The sequence below is a fragment of the Plectrocnemia conspersa genome, unplaced genomic scaffold (assembly GCF_051122295.1).
Source record: "Plectrocnemia conspersa isolate PC_06_02 unplaced genomic scaffold, ASM5112229v1 ptg000005l, whole genome shotgun sequence".
Lineage (NCBI taxonomy): Eukaryota > Metazoa > Arthropoda > Insecta > Trichoptera > Polycentropodidae > Plectrocnemia > Plectrocnemia conspersa.
The window spans coordinates 28,646,690-28,667,456 of record NW_028277169.1 but is presented as its reverse complement, the minus strand read 5'-3'; the positions used below and the strand labels follow the sequence as shown (position 1 = coordinate 28,667,456).

At 29.6% G+C, this 20,767-nt stretch overlaps 3 protein-coding genes across 7 annotated transcripts; 1 reads left to right on the top strand and 2 right to left on the bottom strand.

Moving 5' to 3' along the window:
• Positions 1-278: 278 nt before the first annotated feature.
• LOC148235374 (uncharacterized) lies at positions 279-1,288 on the bottom strand. Of its 2 annotated transcripts, XM_088185651.1 has the most exons (3): positions 810-1,288; positions 620-733; positions 530-555 (listed from the first exon to the last, which is right to left on the bottom strand). In XM_088185651.1, the coding sequence occupies exons 1-2, from the start codon at positions 1,188-1,190 to the stop codon at positions 647-649; spliced, it is 468 nt and encodes a 155-aa protein (XP_088041777.1). In that variant the 5' UTR covers positions 1,191-1,288; the 3' UTR covers positions 530-555; positions 620-646. The 2 variants fall into 2 exon arrangements, with proteins under 2 accessions (XP_088041776.1, XP_088041777.1); XM_088185650.1 differs by having other exon boundaries at positions 279-555; positions 620-1,272.
• Positions 1,289-2,416: 1,128 nt separating this feature from the next.
• LOC148235373 (uncharacterized) lies at positions 2,417-3,674 on the top strand. The gene is made up of 4 exons (XM_088185652.1): positions 2,417-2,596; positions 2,732-2,977; positions 3,188-3,360; positions 3,424-3,674. Exons 1-4 carry the CDS (start codon positions 2,498-2,500, stop codon positions 3,569-3,571), a joined length of 666 nt encoding a protein of 221 aa, XP_088041778.1. The 5' UTR covers positions 2,417-2,497; the 3' UTR covers positions 3,572-3,674.
• Positions 3,625-20,767, bottom strand: LOC148235372 (sodium-dependent nutrient amino acid transporter 1-like). Of its 4 annotated transcripts, XR_015809518.1 has the most exons (14): positions 20,619-20,747; positions 18,649-18,741; positions 16,163-16,632; positions 12,661-12,704; positions 11,207-11,354; positions 10,443-10,521; positions 10,000-10,103; positions 5,998-6,101; positions 5,744-5,936; positions 5,504-5,680; positions 4,407-4,506; positions 4,165-4,341; positions 3,997-4,091; positions 3,625-3,933 (listed from the first exon to the last, which is right to left on the bottom strand). XR_015809518.1 is itself a non-coding variant. In XM_088185648.1 (13 exons), the coding sequence occupies exons 1-13, from the start codon at positions 20,628-20,630 to the stop codon at positions 3,760-3,762; spliced, it is 1,866 nt and encodes a 621-aa protein (XP_088041774.1). In that variant the 5' UTR covers positions 20,631-20,767; the 3' UTR covers positions 3,625-3,759. The 4 variants fall into 4 exon arrangements, 3 of the variants coding, with proteins under 3 accessions (XP_088041774.1, XP_088041773.1, XP_088041775.1); XM_088185648.1 differs by lacking the exon at positions 5,998-6,101 and having other exon boundaries at positions 20,619-20,767; XM_088185647.1 differs by lacking the exon at positions 10,000-10,103 and having other exon boundaries at positions 20,619-20,767.

Here is a 20,767-nt window from a genome sequence, read left to right as displayed (position 1 = left end):
GATCATGTTTGAGAAACTATTAAATTTACAGAATAAAATATACTTTCTCGAAATCACAATATATGAAACTCAACAAAAGAATGGTCACCCAGATTAAATGTTTAAATTTTTTTATTGCAATATATTGGTCAAGATTCCCATCAATAATGTACTAAATAAAATTTCAATATTTCTAATTTCAAATTAGCAACTAAGAATTAAAAAAACACATTTTTATATAAAATAATTATATTATTAAAGTACTAATAGAGTAATAATTTACATATTATACATACACATAAAAATAATTAACTCATATCTTCATAATGTTGCAACGTCAATAAAACAATTTAAAATTAACATCTAATCATATATATATGTACATAATATAAATCTTAACGAGTAAAATTCAAGATTTCAATGATACATAGTAAATCTACGTAATTATTTCTTTATTGGCATAGTACAGCAAAAAGCACTTCCGAATGCAACAAACTAAACCAGTAAGATCTCCCGTCTCTTTAAGTCGCGTTACTAACGAGTCAAACATGGGCAACGTAGGATTAGTAGATTTGACTGAAACAAAAGAATATTATTTATTTTGTTGATAATATAAACAGTAGTAATATAAAACACTCACGCGAGTATGTATCGTCTTGGCTTTTTATTAACACGATAGTATTACATGCGTTGGTCGATCGTTTCGACGTGAAGAGCTGCAGAGTGATTTGTTGGTCGCCGTCCGGTAACGAATCTATCGCAAAATGAGTATTTAACTTTTCTTTATACCAGTTCTTCGCCGTGACGAAAGCCTTGTACTTATTTCTGACCTCGTTCCTGAACAATTCGACGTCTTTCTCCAGTGAGACTTTTTCAGCTTGAAATTCTCTCAATTCGATTTGGGCGTCTGAATTGGAATCTGTCAGATATTGATTATCGGCGCTAAGGGTGTTCAAGCGTTGAGACATATCGGCAATCTGTCGGTGTAAGTGCTCTCGCTGCGTTCGTTGATCTTCGAGTGTCTTCTTGGCTTCTTCCAGTCGATCGCTCGGACGCTCGTTATAATCGATCGATGGTAAGTCTCTCGATTTTATCTCTACACTCTTACAGAACTCGGCCAAGCGGCGCTCGTGTCTCTCTCTGAATTTTTGCTCGCATTGTTGCTGATGCGGCAAATCGGTGACATTCTCGAAACGAACGATCGAAGACATCTTTGGACGTCAACGGACGCAACTCGCCGGATTTAAACGCGACAAGTGTTGCCATATAGGAAAATGCGTCATATCTGTGACAAACGTAAATGATTCATTATTATTATCATATTTTTAATCCCGTTAATACCGTCTGTGATACGCATAGTTTGTGTTCAACAGCCAAGTATTGATTACACATGTTTGCAAAGATATTAAAAAATTGAGGGCGCTTTTGATTTGTAAAAAATAAAAACATAGAAAAAAGTCGCATTATACTAGGTGACGGATTATAGGTGTATGGTTATGACATCGAAACAAAGGTCTGACCATCTTAATCTTCAATATTTATTGAAGATCAAACCACAACTAGTATATCTATTTTTATTAAAAACTACTCTCATTGCCCTATTTTGTTATTTTTGCAACTAAGCTTATTTTATTTATAAAGCATATATAATATTACTGCACAAAAATTGAAGTGGAACAATATAATACTATTGTAGATTTTTATTTAATATATTTATCATCCTAGATGATATATTTATTTTTTATTATGTAATTACAATGTTCCTCAATTTTTTTTATCTAAATAATTTATATTATCAACTATTTATACAATAGAACTATTTACAGGCGGCCCTCGACTTTCGCACAATTCGCTATTTCGCACATTTATAAAAATTCAATTTTTAAAAGATTTTTGCCGATAATGCAAAAATCAGCGATATTATTATATATGAAGAAAATAATGAATCATGTTATCAAGCCAACAAATGGTAAAGAAGGGCCTACATTAAGAGATTTTTGGAAGAATATATGGAACGTAATGAACAGTATTGGAGACTCGTGGGTTGAAATAAAAAAGTCAACAATGAAAGGTTCGTGGAAACAATTATGCCCACAAATAATGAGCGATTTTATAAATTTTGAAGAAACTCTGGAAACTATCACAGATGAAATATTTAGCATAATGAATGATCTAAACTTGAACGTCAACATCGAATATGTTTATGAGCTTATTGAATCTCACTTACTATCTCTGTCAAATAAATACTTAAATGAGCAGCAAGAGGTAAAAGAAATGCATAATGAAAGTCAGGAAAAAGAAACTAATGAAATCGAAAAGACTTTGACAATCAAAAATTTGAATGAAAAATAATGACTCTTTATCAAAAAAATAAGCTCTATTGTTTACGACAGAATTTAAAAAATGAATTGTTTATATAACCAACCAAATATACTTTAAAAATAACGTTGACAATTTTGACAACTCATTATTTACACTGGCAATTTCTGTCATATTTTCAATACAATATCGTGCGGCGATGTCGACCGATCCTTACGAATTAGCCCGCAGAGGCGATTTCGATAGCATAAAAGTTCGAGTCGAACAGAACAACTCATTAATAACTTCAACCGACTCGGTTAGTATCTTTTGAAAATGTTTTAAAACTAACCCAATCACAAAAAACAGTGATTCATCGCCATTAACATAACGCCATGTAATCCTTATTGTATAGATGAAAATTTTTTTAAATATTATTTTTTATTTTTTTAAGAATGGTAGATTACTACTACATTGGGCTGCGTCCGGTGGACATGATAGTGTCGTTTCTTATCTCCTAGAATCGGGCAGTCCCATAGATCCGGTAGACGATAGCGGTAATACTCCGTTACTTTTGGCCGCTACTACCGGAAAAAGTATAGTTGTGAGAATTTTGATATCTCGCGGTGCCAACGTTAACCAAAAGAATAATCAAGGACACAGTGCTTTACAATACGCATGTTCAAAAGGATGGAAAGAGGTATATTTTTATATATAAATGAGGTGACCAGATGTCAATCTTCGAGAAAGATTGTCCTCCTTTTGTCCTTCTTTTTTAACAAACAAAAAATTACAAAGTGACCTTTTTATTTTTAGTGTCCTCCTTTGATATTTTTAAAATCTGGTCACTTTAATATAAAGAACAGTCGCTTTTTATATTATGTATTTAATACGAACTTCTCTATTGTAGATTACTCAATTGTTAATCACTAATGAAGCTAATTTGAACGTTGCCGATCATCTCAATGAAACGCCTTTACATAGAGCGTGTGTTTTGGGTCGTATTCCGATTCTATTATTATTGTTAGAGCAAAAATCTAAATTGAATTTAGATTACCAAAACAATCAAGGAAACACTGCATTGTAAGTCTAATTGAATAAATATGACAAACAAGTATTAATACTGATGAAATTAAATATTTTCAGACACTTAGCGTGCGAAGAAGATCATGAAGAATTAGCTAAAATGTTGATAGAAGCCGGCGCATCGGCGACGATTCAGAACAAAAAGGAAAAAACACCTTTAGACTTTTGCGGGCCACGTCTTAAGAAAGTGCTTACCGATTTGATATAATCTCATTTATGTTTATTCATAATTTAATATACAAATAATTCTTAATACAAATATTTTGTAAACAGTTTATTATCACAATTCATAAATAATGCTTAAAATATAATTGTACGTTATTACTTAAAACTAACCGATCGAATAAGATCTTATGTTTGAGTCTATCACAAAATTTGGCAAATAATACTTTTAAATCACTTATCATTCCTATATGTTCCATTCAAGGAATACAGTATATGCTTCCATTTGGGATTTCCGAACGATTCGACGTTCTTCTTCGCTTCCTCCTTGAATAGCTTCCAATTCTCTTTCGTCTTCGGGTCTCTGGGTCCCCATTTTTCGGACACGGTGAACGCTTCTCTTATTTTCTATCGAATGATAAATTATTTAAATAATTATTCAGAGTTTTTAATTATTTTATTTATTCTTACCTCTCTCCACGTTATTTTTTCGCTTTTTAAACAATATATGAGTGCCCAAATCGGCAGTTGTAATAAACCGAATGCTAATAATGTCCATCCGCTAGCTAAAATAATAAATATATTCATTATACATAACTATGTTTAATCATAACTGATTAAATAAAAATAATAACTTACCATGTGCGGATAGAGGCATTTCTTTATCACCATACTTTAAACGATCGTTACTAACGAAAGCGTAAACAAATACGATAATCATTATCAACGGTGTGACTACTCCCCAACACCATCTCCAATACTTTGAAACTTTTCTTCCAGTCATGAATTCTATATCCTCACAGAAGTTCTCCAAACCTAATGTTATTATATGATATCAATCATATTCTAAAATATATGTATAAATAATGTATATTTCATACCGTAAAGCCAAAACACTCCTGCAATTTCGCAAATAGCCATGCCGAGAATCAAAAAAGTACCACCAAACTTATCAACGAGCGTCAATACATATTGCCCCCCCTAAAATTAATAAATATGTTTAATTATAATATTATTTTAAAGAATTGTGATGAAAACATTTTAATAATTTTTAGAAATTATTACATAGGGGATTCTGAATATGTAACACTCTACCCTACATGTTATATTAAACAGACATTTTTAACCCCTTTCCAGTCATGTCCGAGTTAACTCAGAAATTTGTATTCTGTCAATTCTCATCTCAAAAATCAGCAAGTTTTCTTCTCGAGAAAATTATCAGCCATTTTTATTGAAAATTAAATTTGTACAAATTTTACAATGTGTGCATATTTTTAAAACACTGCATAGGAAAGGGTGGGTCCGTGCAAAAATTTTTGAATCATTTTTAAAATAGTACTGCCCGAGAAGTGGTAAAAAATACAAAACTAAACAAATAAAATCAAAATATACATAGAAAATATAACATAAACAGAATATAAAAAAGTCTGATGTTTCTTATTGCATAAAGGTGTTCTATATTCAATTGAGGAAATCCGCTACATTTTTATGTTTGCGGATTGTCCTAGGCATATTATACAAAACACCTCCGTATAAGATTCCTCTGGCCGTACTCGTTTTCTTACACCTATCTATATAATGTAATTTAAGATGCTTTTAATTTTTTTAATAAGAATAGAACACGTTTTAGCTGTACATTAACTATTTTTTAATTTTGATTTTATGCAACCCATAGATTGAAAACAATCGATGGAATAATTTTATCAGATGTACCAAAACAAGTCTAAACTTTTGCCCATTTTTGATATTCGTCTGTCGATTAAATGTTAAAAAAGATACTGATTGTCCAAATTGGCCAAAAATAAATTAAAAAATGGTAAGTCGAGAGCCTTGCAGAGTACGGTTTATGTACGATTCCAAGACATTACGATACACACTTTTGGAAACATATCTACAGAAACTTTAAATAATGCCATCATGTCTTATGCTTAGCACTAATTTATTTTGTAGAAAAAAATGAATATGAACATATACTTACAGGTGTAACGTACACTAATCCGATCAAAAATCCAATGATACTCGCCACCATTGCGTTTTGCCAAAACTTAAATTGATTGAATCGATCGGCTAGCACAGTTACAATACCACTGTGTATCGACACAGCACTACCGAGTCCCAAAACGAGCAACATCAAAAAGAAGAGTACAGCAAACAGCTAAAATAATATAATAAAGTTAAGCGCTATTTAAAAATATTCATCTAATTCAAAATAGCTTACCTGAGGTACGACATCAAATTTCGCTATCGCATTAGGATACGAAATGAAAGCTAATCCAGTTCCTCCGGCGCCGACGACTGCGCTTATGTCTTTCTCTCCCATCTCGTGCGCCAAGTTACCCAATATACCGAATATTGTAAAACCAGCCAACAAGCTAGTGAACGTGTCCAGCGTTGTCACGATTAAAGTGTCTCTGAAAACGGTCGACATTGAATAATACGCTCAATACCAAACAAGCTTTTAATGTAACTCACCTGTAGATGTTATGAGAGAATTTGTTATAAGATGAAAACATAACGATAGCACCAATGCAAACAGAAAGTGAGAAAAAAGCTTGTGTCACAGCCGCATACCATACCTACAAAACAGTGAAATATTTGTAACTAACAAAGAGTGCGAAACCCGAAAATTGTACATTTTTAAAACATATTTACTATCTACTATTTATTTTTCACTCATTGATATGCCAATTTGCAATTCGTTGATATTTTCTTGTTCTACCGAATAACCTAGATTAAATATAATAAACTGACAACTCACAAATGATTCCATAACTCAATTTTAAACATATACTTAAAACTATGAAATAACATTCAGATGTGAACAATTGTAGATATAATAATAGTTACATCTTAATTAATAATGATTTTTACAAGTTAAAAATGTTGGATGAAAATTAACAATGTAAATTGATTCTGTTAGTTTGAAAAAGATCATCACAACTCAATATCAGTAAATTTAAAAATATTTATTTAGATTATATATTCCGTTATAACATGACTGGCATTAACCCAATGCATTACAACAGGGTAAATACAATCAACAACTACCAAGTAGTGAGACACAAAACTGAAATCAAAATCTGTAGCTCGTCATCTAGTTTATTAATTATCGACTATTATTTCAATCATTAATGTCACTTACACAACCTAACTCGATTATATTTTAATTATTCATCCATGAATTTAGAAAAATATAGAAAAATCTAATCCATAATGATCGATCAGAATTATAATTATATAATAATTGCTATTTCTGATCTTCCAGACATGACAGAAATTAAAAAAGCACTGAAGTCCATATGAAATTTAAACCCAAGACTTTCAGATATTATACCATGCAAATAATATATGAAAAAATTAGAAAAGGGCAAACTTTTTATGTTAAAGGGGATGTCATTTTATAACTCAGATAGAAATCACTAGATAATGTTGTAAGCCAATATTACAAATAAAAGCAGCTCATGCTAATTGCGCCTTGAAACATCGCTCATTTTATGTTATAGTTTTACTAAATATTGCATTTTTTAGCTACAAAAATAATCAAAGCAAATAAAAAGTTCAGCTGCAGCAAAAAAATATGAATCTTAAAGAAAAATAATTTTCCTTCATCAACAAAAATAAAAATTACATTTGTATGATTTTTTGACAACCTTTTACTATTATGTATCAAAATTTAATGTTTTCAATCCAACTACATACAAAAATTGATTCTTGCATGTGACATTATTTGATGAATTTAAACAATATTATCTTTTACAGTAACTGTATAGGAAAAGTCAGAACAAGTGTATTTTTGCTTTACATAAAGGTTAGAGTAGAACATAAAAGTCAGAGTAGAAAACTTATTAATTCTTCACCTAAGGAAATAAAAACATGACAAATGCTATTCTAAAAATAAAGTCAGGAGCATGGGAGTATTGATGGTTCAGAAGAACCAGATTAAAATATTTTTCTTTAAAATATAGAGAGAATACTCACTGCAACTAAATCGCACCTTTAAAAAGCAAAGTAACAGGGACGTCATTTCAAATTTTTACATGTGGGGCAAAAGTTAGCCAATCAGTGGTCGTTTTTTAATAATTCGATTTCATTAAATGGCATACATTTTTTGGCCAAATTCAAAGGGCGTCCCTGTTTAGAATCCACGTCAAAAGAAATAAAATCGTGCCGTCGCAATGGAAACGCTATGTTATCTAGCTGTTGATATTTAGACATTTTATAAAAAAATATTACGATTTACAATAATTCAGAATCGAATAAAGCACATCTAAACCGAATTTTGACCAATTTTAGAGCACACAAAACAATTATCTCTTCTCAGAAGTCAAAAATCCACGTCAAAAGCAATAAAATCTTGAGTTTGACGGCACGTTTTTATTGCTTTTTACGTTTTGATTAAATAATATTTAATACTAATAGAAATATGTATCTGCTGGTAAAAATGTATTTGTACTTCACTAGTGAAAAATCAACTTCAATGTAACATCTCTACATCGCACGTCAATAAACAATGATAAGTATGTAAATGTATATATTACTATCTATAGGAAAGTTGAAATCATATAATATTACTAGCACCTCCCAGATAAATTGATTTTTCCCTACTAATTTATTCCGATATGATTTCACTGAAATTACATATTTAAAAAATATTTTCTGGATAGATTTGTGACTGTTTTTTTCAGAATTTCTTAGAGTGATAGCCCGAGAATTTCTAGTTTAGATTCATGGACGTCATTTCAACTTTTTCCAAAGGAGGGGGGGGGGGGCAAAATTCGGCCATTCAGATGTCGTTTTTGAACATTTTGATTTCATTAATATACAGTATTTAATTAAATGACATGCCTTTTTCTAGCAAAATTAAAGGTGGGGGCTAATGACCCTACCTGCCACCCTCAAATGACGTACAATGTAGATATTACACTATGCAATAATTTAGGAATATTCTCAATACATAACAAAAAAATATAAGTTTTTTTTTAAATATTTTTTGTATATTATTTTTATTCTTATGTTCAGTGTAAATACTCTATCTTCCAAAAGTCTTACATAAAAAAATTGAGCAAGATTTATAAATGTATTTTATAGAATTCAAAACTACAACGTGGGCCAAAATTATATAATATTGAGTATCTAAAAGATCAAGAGCTTAAGTTTCGTCGCACCACTATGAGGCGCTTACTAAGTAATTGTTTTAATTTATTTATAACATGCCTAGCAAAAATTGTGTTATGGCCAAAGTGACTGGACCAAACCAAACGGGAGTTTTCTGTTCTTTCTTGTATCGCTGACGTCCGTGATGTACGGAAGTGAGGGTAAGTCTATTTGTTGTAAAATATTTAGAAAAACCGAATAAACGATTAAATTAGCAATTAACGTGTTTTGCTAGTTATTTAAAACAGTGTCAAGATCACTTTTCTTCTAGAAAACAAGAGGAGAAGTTAAAATAGTAACCTTAAAATGTTACTATATTAAAAATAAATTGTATGATAATTTCAATATGTAAATTTTGTTTTTAAAGAAATATTTCAGTTTTTTTCAGTATTTATCAATAAGCATCCAATATTGTGCTAAAATACACTATTTATGAAAAAATCTAAGCGATAGAGCCAGGCATTTTGCGTGCAATTATGAAAGGTCTTGCATTGGTAAAGGTGAAAATGATATTATTATTAATATATGAAAAAAAACTCCATGCTATAATATAATATAAAAAAATAATAATTAAAAGAGCTATCTATTATTTAAATAAAAATGTGACTTTTGCCCTACTTATTTATAACTTAAATTACCCCCATCGAATCCATTGTTTATATTATTTATCATGTTAAGATGTGAAAATTGTATTAATATACTAATTTTGAATAGTTTCTTGTAAGTTAAAAATCTAATAATTGTGTTGTGACAATCTTTTTATAAGCTGTCATAACGTCATTGTTTATTTTATGATATGATTTTTTCATACAAATATACAAAAATCAAAATGGACAAAACAAAATGTGTATCCAAACAACAAAAACGCATCACCTCTAAATTATTATTATTACAATATATAATTGCAACCTTAGATTCTTACGTTTTCTTATATTGTATGAAATTATTCAAATAAATTAGTTATTAACTCAGAATACAAGAAGAACAAGTGCTTTTTCTTTGAAAGCTTGTTTTATATGATATATAAAAAATATGCAATTGAAAACTTTATACCTTATAATAAATCATTAACTAAATCTAAATTCAATAGATACCCATTAAAATAATAATATATGTTTAAAAAAACATACAGCAAAACAACACAAAACTAACCCAAGCATATAATTCATATATGTTAGTGAAGTTCCCAAAACACAATAATGAAAAAAACAACATCTATTTAATATATTCATTAGTGAAAATCCACACATTTCTAAAATAAAATAAAACAACGTTTGTTCAAATCAAGAACGCTTCTTTAAAGACTTTTCACCAACTGACCTGTATATGTTTGAATCGAATTTGTTGTATGATGAAAGCATTAAAATTGCTCCCATACAAACACCGAGTGAGAAGAAACATTGAGTTGTAGCAGCATACCATACCTATTAGGATTATTATACATTGGCAGTGAGTATAATACACATAATTGTTAATTACATACTATAAAATAATTTTCCATATTCTTCAATAATTGCGATTGTACAACTTCCATTTCAATCTGTGAAACATAATATTATACAGATAATGACATATTAGTTTTCAAATCCTTCACGTTTAACTTCCTCAAAACTGACCATCTTATATGTTGTACGATGAATAAATTACATTTGCTCTACTTATACTCAACGAGTATATCTACCTATTGGTACGTATGTACATACAAATATGTAAAACTCAGTATAGTACGAGGAAATTGGTCATAATTTCAATGTTCACCTCACCTTTGGGTTATATAACTGATTCCAATCAGGCTTGATGAAATAAATGATACCATCAACGGCTCCTTCCAAGGTGACCGCTCTGTAACAAAGACAGACATATTAAAATATTGTATTTATTTCAATAAATAATATAGTTATTTATACTCAATTATAAAAAGTAACTCAATTAATGGGAAAAATTCCATTTTGATATAAGCTATGTATCCTTATAAGGTCATGTTTTTTATATAGAAATTATTTTTCCCTACTTGCAATAAAAAAACATTTCATTTACACGAATATATAGTATATATATAATTTTATTTGAAGATAAGTTTTGGCTACAAATTAAATTCTCCGTAAAAAACGCATGTGAAATTTGCCTAGTCAATTTATGGCCCTGATAAATTATCATTAACCCTTTGATTGCCGAATATTTGATGATTATTATTTAAATATCGAGGTATTATATACTAAAAATAATATATGTTACAGTTGAATCAATTACACTATATCCCCTTAAGAATGTATTCGATGTTTAACGATGACATCTAGACCAGTAGTTCTCGCCAAAGTAGCAAAAACAAGTATATTGGATCTCGGCAAGCAAAGGGTTAAGCGTCTATTTATTTTCATGTCACGTAAAGCATGAAATCCATTTGTCCCGTGTCTAATTATTTAGGATAAACAATCGCAAAACTAAAGTTAATGACAACACATTAGCGGTGTTTTCTGACGTGTGTAAACGCTAGATTAGATTGTTTCACTTATTTATATATATTTACCTTATGAGTAAAGCGAACATGACGACATATGGGAATAGGGCGAGGAAATATGAAGCCTTTCCGGAACTCTTCACTCCTTTAATCATGATCAGGAAAACCAAGACCCAAGAGATGAACAAACAAAGGGTGAGCCTCCAGTCGGGAAGACCTAAAAATAAGCAATATTAAAAAAATAACACAACGTGAATCGAGGATAAAATTTACTGAAAATATGATACATGATGAGTAAATTATTTATCAATTATCTTGAACATCGTAAAACATGCATTCTTCTATGTAAGTTTAATTATTATGATCGTTAAATAATTACTACAAAAGTCTTTTATCAGAATAAGATATGTTATAAAGATATTATTATCTATTCTTTATATCAATTTAATGGATAAGATAATTATTTTATTCTAAGTGAACGCCGAATAATTGATTGAAATGTAAATATTATTAAATCTAAAAAATGTATTGCATTCTACGAATAACGATTATGTATAGCAGTGCGTAGATTAGATTAATAATGGCAATAATGGTTACATTTTTAATTTAAAATATACTTAACTAAGTATATTAAATATAAATAAATATAACCATATATATTTAGAAGAATACAATATAATAATTTATTAAGGGATATAATTTATTAAGTACTATATTTCGTATCTAACAGTTGCTCTTACATTATAAACAATTTATATCGTAATCTTACTTAAATATAATTATATTATTTTGCCCTTTTACATCTGATATGATAATATACTGCATTTTTCCAGTATTCAATCAGTGTATCTCAATCGTGATTATATCGTTTGTGTAACGCCGGCTAATTACATTCTTATTTTATTAAAATCATTAATGAATTTCAAATATATATTGAGTTTTAGTTTTACTTAGTGATTATAGATAATTATTTTCTCATTGAAAACTGTAAACGATAATAAATTATCACAAATGATTTGCACAATAGATCGACCATGATGAGGCGTCAAATCGTTTCGCGAAAGTTATAAAAAAAAACAAGGTTATGGCTACTGCACAGATTGTAGTAGTAACTTTCGATATTCTTCACTAAATATCATAAAATTATTGTTATATTAAAATAAAGAAGAAATATGAAAAATGAGTTTTATATTTTATAATGATTATCACTTCTATTTCTAGACATAGCAATGCAAAACCTAACCTATATTGCATTATTTATTGCTGATCATTATCGCTGCATTTTAAGTAAATATAATGATCAACCATCATTTTCCAAACAACCAAATAAGAACTTAATTGAGTCATAATTGCATATATGTATATAATAATACATTTACATGAATCGGAAGGAAGCTATAAATAGAACGTGCATAAAATTATACGATACTTTAATTACTTAAATACGTCTATTATTTTTACCTGAAACGCTTGTGATTTTTAAACGATTTCCTTACATACTAAATATTAATCCACATACGAACCTATTCCATTGTCGATGTTGTCGAATTCCCGCAAAACATACTTTCTGAAAGTAAATAAGAAACATAAGTATTATTAACTAAATGTTGAATTCAATATTTTAACAATTATATGTTTTAGTTTAATAGCTTAAGACCCCAAGGCAAGAAAATATTATTTTATTTGATTTTAGTAAGTTGTTTTAAGTATGAAATATAAAGACATCTACCTTGATTCTTTAATTTGTCATTAAGGTAAATATAAAAAGCTTTATAGCTATCGATTTACTTCTAACGAGAAATACAATAACAATAATATTACATAAATAAATATATATTTTTTCCCTATAATTTTGAGAATTACTGATATTTATGATGATGTATTCACATCATAAATGTCAGTAAATTTTTGTTACATACATATGTGAAAGAAACAATATTCCCTACTTTTATATAATTTTCAGTTACAGTGGCACTCCTTGTATACGGTTTTATGCTTTACAAGATGATAGTTATCCAAATTTTTTTCAACCAACGTGTTTTATGTTGGAAGAGTTTAAATTTTTTTTATAGAGACGACTATTAAAATTACAAAAAATCGTAAAAAACACACTAATCAATTTTTGCCTTATTAGGAAGTTCATTCTCTGGAATTGATTTTTATTTATGTATTAAAATAAGATCACCATGGACTAAGGTTATTCAAAATTAAATCAAAAATAATATAAAATACTAAATATAAAATATAAGAATCGGACCAGCTCCTCATAGCTGACATTGAACAGATCTGTGTGGAGTGGTAGCTGATACGGCTGGCAACCCTGGAGCTACGGATCGGCCCCGTACTTTCACAACCATGTAAAATATTAAACCTGATAACCTCATTGCTAGTCCGCGACACGCATTCACCAAAGTCCAATGCCAGTGTATTAAGAAGCTGGATGTCTATGGCCATGGGAGACGTCCTCGCCATAAGTGCGTATGTCCATGCCAGAAATGACATAAAAAGTTCCCTTGAGCGCGTTTCTCGATAATGTTCCGGAATCTAAGTTCTAAATTCTTGACAATAGAAGATTGTCTACGCACTATCTAATAAGTTGAATAAAGGTTTGTATACTTTTATAAGGCAACACAGCGAAAAATTACACAAGCCTGCGAAAAACTTTTTGAAAATTGTTTTAGTTTTGAAACTGATTTTCCTGCAACTTTAGTGAACTGATTTTCATGCAACTTTACCACTCTACTCAACCTTTACTGAATCGAAATTTTCAAGTAGTCCAGATGTGAACGGAGGAAATGTACTTTTAAACTCAGATTATAGCCCATGATTCTTCAACAATCATCTTCAACTATATACTCGTAATTTGCTTCTTTTTTATTTTAAAGAAAGCTGGTTACAGTATGTTTAAATGCTTTACACGACTTTTTCATTTTTGTTTCAAAATTTTCGTCCTTCATAAGTTTTTTGATGTCGGGTCTAACAACTTTGTCTCTGACAAACTAGGGAATTGGTCACAGAGATACTTTTGACAAATTATTTCATCAGGCCCAGATTAATGTAAAGTGGTGGAAGTAGATTTTTTCAGGTCAATAAGGCATTCTATCTCAATGTTTTAGATTCCAGGCTATAATGTATTTTTGATTGCCCATACTTTCATGATATAATACTGCTCTATTCACACAAAAGAACATGATAATTTAGTGCAACCACTCTGCTGACTAAGCATCATCGATATTACCTTTAAGTCTCTACAGCTTGTTCATTTATGATTTTGATATGAACGTTTATTAAGAATCGTATCAAGATTTTCTTAGCATTCTTTCAAATGGACTGAAGAAACTTATTTTTGATGAATCAATAAAAAGCCTCTAATCATCAAGTTTACATTCAATGTTAAAAGCTACCACAAGTCCGGGAACATCCTTGCAAACAACAAGATCTTCTTGAGAAAGAAAGGTACAAACTCTTTTTCTCTACTTCAAAATCAATACAAGAACATAGCAGGTGCCAATATTTTTCATTTTCAACCTGAAAGTTTTGAGAATTCCTTAAGAAGTCTCTGACTAAATCATTTAACTCGAAATAAATGAAAAGTTTTGTATCATTGTTGCCAGAATTATATGTATATGTTTGAGGCAGTGTTTTGATATCATCTATAATATTTTTTTAATATAAGGGACAGGTTATATTTCTGACGGAATGTTAGAATAAGAAATCTCTTTTCTGTTCTTCAGATTGCATTGAAACAAAAATCATCATTATAATTTTTGGCCCCCTCAAAACCATTGTTATACTAAAGCGAAAAAATTGACTTTTACTAAGAAATCACTGCCTCAGTTCTTTCAAACAAATATGTAAGCATTGTACATAAAAACAGTTTCACTGGATCACACTTAAAAGTATGATTTGTGAAAAAAATGTACGCGATCGATTTTTCCATTAATGCACATCTGACTACATAAATCATTATTTACGTTCAAGATCACCTTTACATTGCAGGTCTGTGTTACAAAGGTTCACAATAAAAATTATAATAGCCAAACTTCCTTTTATTGAGGCATCTTAAAAATTTATTCAGGATCTTTTAATCATGAGAGAATATTTAGATTCGCAGGGGCTTCAATATTTTTTAATACATACAATATATTCTGTATGAGCTGGAGTAGCTCACAATTAAAGAATTTTCAATACATATGTAATATAAACGACCTAGCTCTATTTTAATTCATCCGTGAGATTAGGAAAATCTAGGTCAACCTTATCTGTGATCGGTCGGAATTATACTTATATAGTAATCACTAATTCCGATTTCCCAGATACGATAGAAATTAAGGACCCTGTTTCAAGATTTCTATGGACTAAAGTAATATAAGCGAATCACTGATGTATTAGTAAAGTAAAACGCGTTCCTTACAACAAAGCCGAGCATCTTTAAAGAGCATCATTAAATTTCTTTCCATTTCCTCTCAAACGTAATTCCGAATTTTTTAATGAAAATCTCTAGTACGTGAATTTTTATCTAGATAATAAAATAACTCCACTGGCAATCAAGATTTGGGGAACGAAACATGACATAGCACTTTACGATGCTGTAAGGTGAGCGCTTATCAGCAGCTTATCTTTGCAAGGAATCCAGATCGATTTGCAAAGACAATAAGCTCATCATTTCATATAGTATATACATATTATATTTATATATATATAAATACTTAATCCTGTACTCAAACATGCACTCATATATGTACGTACATATACTCATTCACGTTAGCACACCTATTCATAATACAAATGCGCACAAAATGTTCTAGTAGAGTAGTAGTTATCACCGAAAACACCAATAGTGCGGTATATAAAAATATATGCAACGGTTTGTAGACCTCCCCCCCTTCATACGTGGTTCTTTGTCGAATACATTGTTTTTACCTTGAGGTATTTATATAAAAAAAGTGATTAAAACCTAAGCAACTTTAAAATTGTGAGTGTGTTTCGAAAGTAATTTTTAGTCTTAGCCTATATTATACTTACAGAAAATAGTACTCCGAACTGCTGGTCAAATTGGTACTGTTTGGCGGCGGTGGTTGAGAAGCTGAAAAACAATTTTCCCACTCCTCCAGACATTTGGTCCAAGGAAGTACTGAGCTGAACGAGTTTATCAAGTAGAACATGGACAACGCCAACAGGGAGACGTAGTAAGTCACTACGCATAAAGCTGCCATTAGCTGGCCAACTCCGACTCCCTTGAAGCCCGGCATGACGACCCACATCCTGATGTTGTTTCTGCTGGTGAACTGTCCGATGGCCATCTCCATGTAGTACATGGGTTTACCGACTAATATGAGGACTATAATGTAGGGAATGAGGAAAGCTCCACCTCCGTTTTCGTAAGCGGTGAAAGGAAACCGCCAGATGTTGCCCAGGCCAACAGACATGGCAATGCATGACATGAGGAACTCCAGACTGTTGCCCCAAGTGGCTCTTCCATCGCCGGCTGGATTCTGTGAAAAAATATAAATTAGCTTTCAATCACTGAATAATATATATTTTCATAGTCTGTCAATTATAAATTAAGTATTTCGTCTTCAGTTTTTATATTATTAAATACATGCGCATTTATTAAGTTCTAAAGGTGGAAAGATTCAGCTATCGAATACAGAACGCGAGATAATTTGGAATGAACGCAGACAATTTCGAAATCAATAAAATATGGCAATCGAGAAAAAGTGGCGTAATCCCAAAGTTATAGTAAAATAAATACATATTATTAAATATATTTGCAATTCAGTGTGCGTCCGGTGAAGGCTTGTGAAGGTTCTTTTTATATTTCGAGGCTACAATCATAGGATGTTTGCCTACAAACATTGAAAGATTCAATACTCAAGCTTAGTATAGATATGTTTATTAAATTTATACAAGATCAGATGGAGTACAGATTCGTTTTTCAATAATATTTTAAAAGTGAGTACACGAGGAAAAGTATTAAAAATAACAAATATTTAAAAATATTGTAAATGTATTTTAAAAGTTACCAGAAGTTTATAATGAAACTGATACTACATTTTAGGTAGATTTTTAAAGCAATTCGTGGGATATTTATTTTAAATCTTTTGTTGCGGCCTAACGGGCGTTATCCTAATGCGTTGCAACGGTACACGATCAACAACTATTTAGTGAGTAGTGGGATGTCAGACTGAAATCCAAGTTTGTATATCAGTAACGTATATTTTATTAATTTAAAAATATTATAATAATTTAAAATATGTCACTATACATGACTAGGTGGCGCCAGGGACCCCCTTGAGGTTAAAACCCAAACCCTTGAGGGGAAGTGAACTCTCGGGCAGGACGTCCAAGGTAGCGCGCGAGCCACTACTAATGACGAACAAAGCATAGCAGAGTAACGCAAGCAGGGCCAAAGGGCTCTGCCCCTAGGGGAACCGAGGGCCATGGCTGCGACTGAGGGAACATATACATCCCGCGAAGATCAGGGTGGTGGTGTTGTAACAAGAATGATACGCAATGCATGTAGTGCAAAGCAATGCAGGCCAGCCAACAAGGGCACGTCTCTTTGTGCGCTCGAAAGAAATACTAATGAAACTTTGGTAAATATTTAGTACTATGGAAGCTGGGTGCCCGCCCGTAAGGGTTGGACCCGTAGGACCCTAGTATATATATATATATATATATATATATATATATATATATATATATATATATATATATATATATATATATATATATATATATATACATATATATATATACATATATATATATATATATATATATATATATATATATATACATATATATATATATATATATACATACATATATATATATATATACATATATACATATATATATATATATATATATATATATATATATATATATATATATATATATATATATATATATATATATATACATATATATATACATATATATATATATATATATATATATATATATATATATATATATATATATATATATATATATATTTATATTTATATTTATATTTTATATATTATATATATATATATATATATATATATATATATATATATATATATATATATATTTACACATTTAAAATGTCAATAGATTAAAGATCGCTTAACAAAAACTGTATTGTCTTCCTCTTATCTAAAACCATGTTCGATTTAAGGGCATTGCTAACGTTACATTATATTTAGAACATTAATTAATTATATCTTACGAATTATTGACAATACTATTTCAATCGATTAAAATAAAACAATATTCTTATGTAAATGTAAACCATTTACTATGGCAATGTAACTTTCTAAAATTGCAATTATTTTTCCTTGACAATTTGACGATTATTTTCCTTATTGTAGATACAAGTTTCAAGAATTTAATCTGCAAGCCTATATGAACGGTTTGAAGCTGGGATTTCCCGATATTTGCAATGCTGAACGTTACACAACATTGCATAAAACCGCATGGCTCTGAATTTATATATAAAGAATAATTAAAAGATTTACCTCTACGTCTTTCACAATCGCATCGCCGCCGTTTTTTGGGTTTTCCTTTCCGTCTTCATTTTCCACGTAGGCCTTGTTAACGTATCCCTTATTCTATAATGAAGGAAAAACAATTTATGATGTCACTGTCACTACAATAAAACATAGTAATTTAACTAAATGACAATAGTTTAATAATTTCACACACTAATTTACACATGAGTTTTCCTGATAAATCGTTAACGTCATTTACTTGTCACGTTGATTTTTTCTTCCGATTTCAGCTAAGAATTCACTACGCGTCGTATTCTTTTGTTTTATTAATGTTTGCCCATGGGTAAATAAAATCCCAAACCGCAAAGGTCGAAAGCATGAATATGTTAAATTATTATTATCGTGCCTTTATTTAAAAAAAATTTAGACGATTCCCAGAACACAATTACGATTCATCAAATCTGAAATTACACACTTGTGACAAAACAAATTATATTTTCATAATAACTATCTGACCTTAAGTAAAATTGTCTTTGTGCGTTTTGTCGTGACTTAATACGTATTTAATTCAACTTGAAAGAGAAAAAAAACAGCAACGAAAACATAACAATTCACAATAATTAGTTGTGATATAAAATATATATTATTTAATGTAAGAAAATGTATTTTTGAAGCCAATTTTATGGCAGATTATTATTTTTCGCTTATGCTTTAGTGTAAACAGCTTAATTTATTGACACATTGATAAGCTTATCAATATCCGCGAGAAATGCTAATTCCTGCATTAAAGAATGTCTATTGACATTTTTAACGACGAAAATGACCGTGTTTTTGAATTATATCTAATCTGAATAACCCTGGTCGAGCTGTAAGGATATGTTTCACTAAGGATTTTTGAGTCATAGTGTAACAATGAATAATAATTTCAATATGTGATCGTGAAACGAGTTCAACGATTTAGCAAGGTTGTGTAAAAAAAATCTAAGCGCTTTCTGTGTTCAACCGAAACGAAATTAACAAAAAAGTAATTGGTGATAGAAACGTAATATAAAATGTTGTATGTCATTAAAAGTGTTTCAAATTCATTGCCGACTGCTTAGAGATTACCCAAGTACTAAGAAACAACATTATATTATCTACCCTATAAAATTTATTACTATGAGTTACATCTTAATATTTTTTGCTGATATGCTTCTATTGTTTATTTACGGCCTGTAATAAATGATAAATCTAATTAGGCTAATATATAAATTTTTAATCTTGTAAATTTATCCAATATAATAAATGTTATTGTTGATAATATAGAAAATTACGTCTTGTATTAAAAACTAATGCATTTAAATCAATTAATTTCATTATTTTCACTGCGTGACTATGATACGTCCTTCGATTCTATTATGAAATATTCTTTCATATAAAAATAAACAATTATTATAGTACTGACCGTATTATGGTCAATAATTCGCGTGTTAAGGTTACTTTGCGTTTTATTAAATAATTTTGACACTTGCTATATTTTTTTTAAATCATAAGCTGTTAAATTTTGACCATTTGTTCCATTAAAAAATATTCATACATTTTAATTATATAATTGTCACTTTATGATTGCCCTTTGTTTTTCAATAAGCTTTTTTTATTATTTGGACAGCTGTTGAAAGACATTAATTAAAAAATATATTTGAGCTAAAGAGGTTTTAATATGTCTTTAGACCGTTTTATTTTTAATATTTTACTACATTTACATTTTTTTATTATAATATTTTGTCGCACTTTTGTTAATGGGTTAACAATGGGCTAGTAATTCACATTTACAATAATGATTATAAAGTTATTTGTTAGGGTTTAGTTTCCCAAAATATTTTTAAATTAAATGTTTAATATATAATATAAACTGCGTGAAATTTATCTTAATATATATTATTTAATATCATATTTAGTTAATAAATTAATAATACATATCAGAAAAATTATTAAATAAAATAAAATAGTATATTCACCTCTAACTCCATTTTAACTTTTTTTTATATAAATAGCACTAAAATATTTTAAATAAATATTTTTATTTCAGTCCGTTCACTCATTCACTCGTTCTTTTATTAAGACACGAGCACATTTGAGCATTTCCGTACTGAAGCAAAAATTATAT